Source organism: Corvus cornix, chromosome 18 (assembly GCF_000738735.6).
Source record: "Corvus cornix cornix isolate S_Up_H32 chromosome 18, ASM73873v5, whole genome shotgun sequence".
Taxonomy (NCBI): Eukaryota; Metazoa; Chordata; class Aves; order Passeriformes; family Corvidae; genus Corvus; species Corvus cornix.
Window position 1 is genome coordinate 11,048,915 of NC_046347.1, and position 9,042 is coordinate 11,057,956.

The 9,042-nt window shown below is 57.0% G+C and overlaps 1 protein-coding gene and 1 long non-coding RNA gene across 2 annotated transcripts; one reads left to right on the forward strand and one right to left on the reverse strand.

The window, feature by feature from the left end:
* Nucleotides 1-328: 328 nt before the first annotated feature.
* Nucleotides 329-2,444, reverse strand: LOC104695995. Its single transcript, XR_005603343.1, has 2 exons — nucleotides 2,339-2,444; nucleotides 329-978 (listed from the first exon to the last, which is right to left on the reverse strand). It is a non-coding gene; the product is annotated as an uncharacterized LOC104695995 (long non-coding RNA).
* Nucleotides 2,445-2,891: 447 nt separating this feature from the next.
* Nucleotides 2,892-7,679, forward strand: SOX9 (SRY-box transcription factor 9). Its single transcript, XM_039562427.1, has 3 exons — nucleotides 2,892-3,439; nucleotides 4,283-4,536; nucleotides 4,957-7,679. Exons 1-3 carry the CDS (start codon nucleotides 3,009-3,011, stop codon nucleotides 5,715-5,717), a joined length of 1,446 nt encoding a protein of 481 aa, XP_039418361.1. The 5' UTR covers nucleotides 2,892-3,008; the 3' UTR covers nucleotides 5,718-7,679.
* The last annotated feature ends 1,363 nt before the right edge of the window (nucleotides 7,680-9,042 follow it).

Genomic DNA, 9,042 nt, shown 5'->3' on the forward strand with positions numbered 1-9,042 from the left:
ACTTGGAGAGTTTTATTTCCTAAAAAACCAGGGATTTGGTTTAGCACCAAGGCAGGAAAAACCCATCAAACAGGGGCTGTAATCCTCACTAAAAATCTTCCCGGCTCTCTGAGCTCAGCACTGGGGGTAAAACAATGTGAATTCCCGAAAAAAGAAAAGGAAAACTTCCATCCTGACAGGAGAGCAGCAGCAGCAGCAGCAGCTTTTAAAGGCAGCTTCCACCCGGCTGTGATTAATCAGCTTGTCCACCTTGTCTAAATAGTCCATCGAGCAATAATTAAAAATAATAAGCCAGAAATTATCAAATCACACACAATAACTGCAAAGCTCCTTCCCCCTTTCGCTCTTGTTTATTGTTCAAACTTGTCAAGCCCCTCGCCGCGCTCCGAGCAGCCTCTCTGGGAAGGCAGAGCCCCTTGCAGCAGATGGACTTGCAGGATGAAAAATGTCCTAATTATGACCCTTTTCGGCCAATCCATTACCCTCCAAATTGTCCCGGTGTTTGTCCCTGCCAGTCAGCAGCAGAGCCGGGGCACAGGCTGCTGTCACGGCGTTTTGCTCCTCTCCAGGTACATTCGTGCAGATTCAGGCCCCAGCTGAGATCAGAACCATCCCCTGCCCGCGTTTGCTTTGATGTTCTGCAACAAACACATTTATTAGATGAGATTTGGGGAGCGCAATTCCAGCACGCGCCGCCCTGGAGCTGACATTACCCAGGGAAAATCATTCACATTATCTCCTCAAAGTTTACCTTGTCCACCGCAAGTAACCACGCAAAATTCAGTGTCCCTCTCCTGGAATACTGAATATTCAGCGGAGGGAAGAAACACAACTCTGGGAGAAGCGTCCTCGGCGTTTCAGGAATAAAAACCCCCCAATTCTCCTGGAGCAAAGCCCCGCTCTGCTCACAGAGTTCCTGCAGACAAAGGCTCTGCAATAGAGCACAGCCACTTACCTTAAAACTCACCCAAAGCACAACTACTTCCCAAAAGTTTGCAAGCAGGAAAAAAAAAAAACAAAAAACCAAAATCATCACCAGAACCTCAAGGAAAGATAAAAACAACCAAGGGCTCCCAGGGAGAGGGTTTCGAGTGCGTTTATTCACAGCTCCTTCCCCACTGCCTCGTCCTCGTCCTTTTTTTTTTTTTTTTTTTTTTAATGTATTTTTTTTTTCACGTGCCCTTTCCAATACCTTTAACCCTCCCTCGCTACGGGAACGACGACAATCGCGACAGGGGAGCCCCGCCGCGACAGGGCACGGAGGCGGCCGCTGTCCCGAGGATTGTCCGGCCGCACAAAGGCTGCGAATTAAAGCAGCAAATTAAGGCAGCTTCGAGGAAGCCCCAACTTTAACGCTCGAGTTGAAATGCAAAATTCTCGGCTCCGGGGTTTGGGAAGGGAGCAGCGCTCCAAGGTTTCTGCCCCGAAATGCGCCGAGGGGCGCGGGGTGAAGGGAGGGAGGTGGGAAGGGGAGCAGCTCTTCGGGAGCTGCCTTTGCGCTCAGCAGCTCCCACCAAATCCCCAAATCCTGGAGCCTCAAAAACCGGGATCTGCTTTACTGCCCACCTGGATCAGGATTGGAGCGACAGCCCTGATCTCGTTCTGACCCGCACGGGAAAGCCGTTTGCGGATCAAAACGTGTGATTCCTACACATCGCTAAAGATTTCTGTAGCGAGAAGTGTCTGCATTACCCACGGATACCCCCGGGGAGCTCCCGGTGCTCCGTTTCGAGGACAACACTTGATCAACTCACAAAACTTTTTGTGGAGAGGGGGAGGGAGGAGGAGGCCGCTCCTTCCCCCGGCACAGCTCCAGGCCGGGGTGCGGGACCCGGGTGCGGGACCGGGATGAGGAACCGGGATGCGGCACCGGGATGAGGGTCCCGCATCCCGCGGCAGCGCAGCCCTGTCCGGCCGCGCAGGGGAAGACTCGCCGGGGCCACCGGGCTGGGGAGCAGCGACATAAAGAGAAATAAACGGCGAGGCACGGATGTCGCAGCGCGGGGTGGGCGGAGGGACGCGCCGGGTCCCCCTCCAAAAACACACCAAAAGAAAGTTTTAAAAGGAGGAAAAAACCAAAGCCAAGCAGCGATTCGGGGTATCTGGGGCCGGCCACCGAAGCCCCCCGCGGCCGCCCCCGCTCTGTCCCCGCGGTCCCGGGGGGGTTCGGGGGCGCGCCCGGCCCGGCCCGGCCCCCCCGCCCCCCGCGCGCCGTTCCTGAGCCTCTGGCGCCCCCTCGGGACGGAGCCGCGCAGCGCCCGCGGCCCCCGGCGCGCTCCGCTCCGCGCGTCCCGCCCGCCGCCAGCGCGGCCGCAGCGGCCCCGCCGGGATCACCCACGGGGAATCATCCGCGGGGACCATCCGCGGAGAAGCAATCGTCCGCGGGGATCCGCGGGCTGCCTGGGGCGCAGCGGGACGCGGGCGCTGCCGTCGCTGCTGCTGCCGCCGCCGCCGCCGCCGCCCGTCCCGCCCCGGCCGGGCCGTGCCCCCTGCGCGGCGCTGCGCGGCCCCGCCCCCTGCGCGGCTCAGCCAATGGCGGCTCAGCGGCCCCCGCGGGCCGCGCTGTGATTGGCGGGGCGCGGGCGGGCGCGCGGCCCCGCGCTGGGTATTTGTGCGCGCGGCGCGCAGCGGCCGCAGAGCCGCGCTGGAGACCGGCGGGGCCGCCGCGCCCGACACTGCCCCGGCCGCTCGCCCGCTCGCCTCCTTCTCCTGCTCCTTCTCCCGGCCTCGCCAAAGTGTCTCCCTTTCCTCATCTCGGAGTTTTTTTGGTTTTCTTGCTTTTAATTTTTTTTTTTCTTAGCGTTTTTGTGCTGACGAGGGCAGGGAGAAGTAATAAAAAGTTTTCGCAAACTTCTCGCGGTTCTTCCCCTCCTCTCCGCAGCCGGTGGAGACTTCGTTTCTCCGCGTTTTACTTTTTTAAGCCATCCCCGTCCCTTAGAGCCTGATTTTTTAATTTTTTCTTTTAAATTTTTTTTCGCCCCCTTGTTCCCCCTCGGCCACTTTCTCGCATGAATCTCCTCGACCCTTTCATGAAAATGACAGAAGAACAGGACAAATGTATCTCCGACGCCCCCAGCCCCACCATGTCGGATGACTCCGCCGGGTCCCCCTGCCCCTCTGGATCCGGCTCGGACACGGAGAACACCAGACCCCAAGAGAACACCTTCCCCAAGGGGGACCCGGACCTGAAGAAGGAGAACGACGAGGACAAGTTCCCCGTGTGCATCCGGGAGGCGGTGAGCCAGGTGCTGAAGGGCTACGACTGGACCCTGGTGCCGATGCCGGTGCGGGTGAACGGCTCCAGCAAGAACAAGCCGCACGTCAAGAGACCCATGAACGCCTTCATGGTGTGGGCGCAGGCGGCCCGCAGGAAGCTGGCGGACCAGTACCCGCATCTGCACAACGCCGAGCTCAGCAAGACCCTGGGCAAACTCTGGAGGTGAGTGCGGGGCCGGGACGCCCGGGGGCAGCGGGGCATGCGGAGCGCGCAGCAGCAGCGCTGCGCGGAGGGAGAGGATGGTGCGTGCCCGGAAAACTCGCTGAAAACTTCTGCGAGTGCAAAACTCGTCTGGCGGAGGAGAAGCCAGGATAGGAGGGGGAAAGCAGGGAAAGTCGTTCCCTGTGGCCGCCTTCTGGTGCTGGAAGTTTCTCTTCCCTGAGCGATGCCCGGGGCGGAGGGACCGTGCGGGGGCTGTCCCGGCCGTTGTTTGTTTGCGCTCCCGGTGCGGAGGAAATGATGGATTTTGGGGATTGCATCAGCTCGGGCCGGGCCAGAGGGAGCGCGGGGCGATGCGGGGAGGGAGAGAGGGAGGGTGGGTGGCGGCGGTGGTGGCGCAGGGCCGGGTGGCCTCTGAGTGCCAGAATAAGGCGGGTAGGGGAGGAAAACAGAAGGCGAGTGAGTCACCTGGCCGCCGCGTCCTCCGTGACTGCACCGGGGGGAGGGGGGATCCTAAATCGGTGGCAGGAGGAGAAACGGGCGAGGAAAGCTGGCCCTGGCAGGCAGGGATGTCCCCAAAGCGCCCGGGGACAGCGAGGTGTGCCCACAGGGTGGGGAGAGCGAGGGCTGGACCCCGCTGCCACTCCTGCAACTCTGGTCTGGCCACCGAGGGAATCTGCGGGACAATGGGGTGACAACCAGCGAGTGTCCCGGACAGGGGCTTCAGCGCTGTGGGGGGCTTTGCATCGCCCTTGGGGAGGACCCAGGGGAGAGACTGGCACTGATGTCACTGCTCAGTGCCCCCCGTGAGCTACGAGTGACCCCTCGTGCCCCGTGTCCCCCCAGGCTGCTGAACGAGAGCGAGAAGCGTCCCTTCGTGGAGGAGGCCGAGCGGCTGCGGGTGCAGCACAAGAAGGACCACCCCGACTACAAGTACCAGCCCCGGCGGAGGAAGTCGGTGAAGAACGGGCAGGCGGAGCAGGAGGAGGGCTCGGAGCAGACCCACATCTCCCCCAACGCCATCTTCAAGGCGCTGCAGGCAGACTCGCCCCAGTCCTCCTCCAGCATCAGCGAGGTGCACTCGCCCGGGGAGCACTCGGGTAGGTACCCACACACCCACGGGGGGCACGGGGACACGGCACAGCTGCCCAAAGCTGCAGCCCAAACCGAGCTGAAGTTGGGCTTGGGTGGAGGGGAGGGGGGGAAGGAAAGACCCAGGAGTGGAGTGAGAAGGGGAGAGCTGCCCATGAGCCGTGCCCGTAGCCCGGGCACACAAATCCTCACCCCAGTGTGCCACTGCAGCCACTTCCCCCTGTTTGCCTGTGAGAAACACGAACCCATTCTTCTTAAAAACCAAAAAACCTCCCCAAACAACTCGTGTCCAAGGGCGCTGTAGGGTGGTGTTGATGGGGCTCGGGTCTCCGTCCCTCACACCTGAGAAAAGCCCGGAGGTGTGACCCGCTGATGACGTTGTCCCAGTGACACCCCCTCACACCTTCACCCCTCTCTTTCCTCCCCAGGGCAGTCCCAGGGCCCCCCCACACCCCCCACCACCCCCAAGACGGACCCGCAGCCAGGCAAGCAGGACCTGAAGCGGGAGGGCCGCGCGCTGGGCGAGGGCGGCCGGCAGCCGCCCCACATCGACTTCCGCGACGTGGACATCGGCGAGCTGAGCAGCGACGTCATCTCCAACATCGAGACCTTCGACGTCAACGAGTTCGACCAGTACCTGCCGCCCAACGGGCACCCCGGCCAGCCCGGCCAGGTCACCTACACGGGCAGCTACGGCATCAGCGGCGCCGCGGGGACGCCGGCGGGCGCCGGCCACGTGTGGATGTCCAAGCAGCCGCCGCCGGCGCAGCCCCAGCCGCAGCTGCCGGCGCTGAGCGCGGAGCAGGGCCCGCAGCAGCCGCAGCAGCCGCAGCAGCAGAGGACGCACATCAAGACGGAGCAGCTGAGCCCCAGCCACTACAGCGAGCAGCAGCAGCACTCCCCGCAGCAGCTGAGCTACAGCTCCTTCAACCTGCAGCACTACAGCTCGTCCTACCCCAGCATCAGCCGCGCCCAGTACGAGTACGGCGAGCACCAGGGCTCGGGCTCCTACTACAGCCACGCCGCCGGCCAGGGCAGCGGCCTCTACTCCACCTTCAGCTACATGAACCCCTCGCAGCGCCCCATGTACACCCCGATCGCAGACACGTCGGGGGTGCCCTCCATCCCCCAGACCCACAGCCCGCAGCACTGGGAGCAGCCCGTCTACACGCAGCTCACCCGGCCCTAAAGCCGGCGGCCAGAAGAGAAAAAGACGAGAAAAAGAATCAAAAAGTAAAAAGCAGAAAAGCAGCAAGAATGAGTTGCCTCAGACTGGTTCAGTGTTTGAAATTGAAATGATAATTTAAAAAGCCGCTCACGTGGAAGCTGGCGGGGAGGAGAGAGCGCCTCGAGCCTTCTGCACTACAGCATCCTCCAGGACCCGCTCCCAGCCCCAAAACTGGGGACAGACTTGCCAAGGACTGGACTTGAACTCTGCTTCTTTCAGCGTGGAGAGGAGATTTCCACCCAACCTGCCCAGCTGGCTCCTTCTCTGGACTTTTGTAATGATTTTTTTTTTTTTTTTAGCAGTAATTAAAAGAAAGACAAAAAAAAACCAAACGAAAAAAGAAGAAAAAAAAAAATGGGGGGTAAAAGAGAAAACTCGGAGTCCTCTGTGAGGAATATTCTCTATTTTAAATATTTTTAGTATGTACTGTGTATGATTCGTTACCAATTTGAGGGGATTTATACCTAATTTTTAGAGATTTTTTTTTTTCAAATGCTCTTATTTTTCCAACAGCTAAAAAAAAAAAAAATGACACTTAGTGGAGCAGCCCTAGGTTTTCTTGCAGAGGTATTTTTGTATAGAGAAGTGTCTTTTTTTGCTCTAAAAATGAAACTAAACCAGCGTGCCCTGCCCTGGGAACCCAGATCTGGCACCAGGGCAGGGACCAGCATGGGAGAGGCTTTATTTTTCTAACTCGTAGCAAAACCAGCCAGGAGGAGAACTTCACTTTATTTTTTAATAACCTTGAGCCTTAAAAGAAAAACAAAAAGAGGGAAAAAAAAAAAAAAAAAAAAAGAACAGCTCCATAAAGCAGCCCCAAAGTGCTGCTGAGAAGCCTTAAAGCAGCCCCGTGATAATCATTGGCCCTGGGCTGGGGGGCTGAGCCCGACCCCTCCGGGCACCCCCCGCCCGCCCCAGGGTGCCAAACCCAGCCAGGGGCTCCTCTCTGCCTTGGGGGACATCACAGATCCTTTAAATTATTTATTTGGGGGAGAAGAGCAGCTTTTAATCACAGTTTTCCTTGGTTTTTGTTGTTTGAATCTCCCTTCTAAGTCCTTTCAGAAGCGTTGCATTAGTGGGAGCATGATTTGGAAGGTGACCGTGCCTGTTAAATTATGGTCTGAAACTGTAACCAGTCCTTTATTTATCTCTTCAATTCCTTTTGGTTGTTATTATTATTATTATTATTCTTTTTTTTTTTTTTTTTTTTGGAATCTGTGTCCTGGGTTTGTACGAACTTTGTGCTCTTCCTTTTTTTTGGGTTTTTGTTTTTTTTTTTTTTTTTTTTTTTGTTGGTTTTTTTTGTTTTTCTTTGGCCTTCGAGGAGAAACTGGAAGAGAAAAAAAAGGAAAAAAGAAAAATGAGATTTGTACAAACTAAAGATTGCAAATGTAGCGGATCACTGAATCATTTGCCTTGTTTCCTGCCTCAGCTCTCTGGGACACACGAGCTCGTGCAAGGACGAGCCCCACACCCCAGCCCTGCTGCAGGGGTGGCACCGTTTTAGCCTTCAACCCCCCCAAAAACTGCCTGGGAGAGGTGGGGGGGACACTGATTTTGGTGAAGCTGTGGCTGAACAGTTAAGGATTGCTTTTTAAAAAAGACAGCAGACTTTTTTTATTTAAAAAAAATGATATATTTGTTAACTTTTTTTTTTTTTTTAGGGATTCAGTAGGAGTTACAAAAAAATCTTAAAGCACTCTTATAATATGGCATCTTTCTATTTTCTGTATAAAAGCAGATCTTTTTAAAGTATTTCTGTAACTTAAAAGACCTGTCCTTTAAATCATATTTTGTCTTTAGGTAAGTTTGGTTTGGTTTTGGTTGCAAGATCCTTCTCTTTGTGAAACTTACCTTTTTTTGTTTTGTTTTGTTTTTTTGTATATTATTGTTTGCAATAAATATACATTGTATTAAAAGTTCCACCTGCCCCAGGTGTGGGATTTATTAGCAGGGTTTATTTATGATCAGGGCTTGTTATCAGGGTTTATTATCAGGGTTTGTTATCAGCCTCCAGGGAACACGCAATGCTGAAGCCCCAGGATGGGTTTGGGTTTGTGGGTCAGGGTTGGGGTGTCCCAGAAAAAGCAGAGCCAGGGAATAAATGGGATTGGAGATGGACAAATCCAGCCTGGACAGGTCAGGGTGCGACCCCAAAGGGGACACCTGAGCTCCGGCTGTCCCCAAATCCTGCTGGCTCTGCTCTCCCTGTGGTGTCTGCCCCAGTTGGGGGATGCTGAGCATGAGGTGAGGAGAAAGGAGCCACCCCAAGGCTTGGGGCTGAAATCCCCCCCCAAATCTCTCAACAGCCAAGGAGGACCTGTGTCACCCTCGGGGCCCAATGTCCCCTGTCCCCCTCAGGGGCACAGCACGGCTCCCCAGGAAGGAACGACCTCCTGCCTCAGCCCAGCATTGATTTTTCCAATCAACCCCATCCCACACTAATCCCTGCTCCAGCCCTGCCCTCTCTGCCCCTCTGGAGCGGCTCAGGCCGGGCTTTGTCTCCTCCCCCACCGCTGCTGTCACTGCGGAGCTCGCTGGGGACACAAACCTGTGCAGGTCCCTCCACGGGGCCGCAGATTCCACCTGGGAACACTTCTGTGAAAGTGTCCCACAGCTTGTCCCCAATTCCCCCTGGAGCCGCAGCTGGCACGGGGCTGCTGTGGGGCAGCCGGAGCAAGCAGAGCCAGGGAATAAATGGGATGGGAGATGGACAAATCCAGAGTGCGACCCCAAAGGGGCCACCTGAGCTCCGGCTGTCCCCAAGTCCCGCTGGCTCTACTCTCCCTGCGGTGTCTGCTCCGACCTGCCCGATTCAGGGCCCAGTTCCAGGCGCCAGGGGGAGATTTTATCCCCCCTGGAATCTTTTCCTGGCTGGAAAGCCCCCTCTGATCCCATCCGGAGCCGGGGACAGCGCCCTGCAGCCCCAGAGCACCCAGAGCTCCCGGCCACGCCGCAAACCCTCCACACCTCTGCAAAGCACTTCAGCCAAGTACCTGCAGGGATTCATTAACTTCGAGCACTAATTGGGGTCAGTGTCACTCTGCTGGGCCACGTGGGAACACTTTGATCCCAGACATTTCTCCTCAGCGCTCTCCCCTGCCCCACTCGGACTTTGCCCGCTGCAAGTTTTGGCCCGGCTGCTTTTTGGGATAAAAGAACAAACGCGGCTCCCGGTTTTATGGGGAGGAAGGAGCTCCAGGGAGAGCTCGGTGGGGCCACGGCGCTGCCGAGAGCGGCCACAAACAATTCCATGAAGCAGAAAATGTCTTCGCAGCGCTCGTGT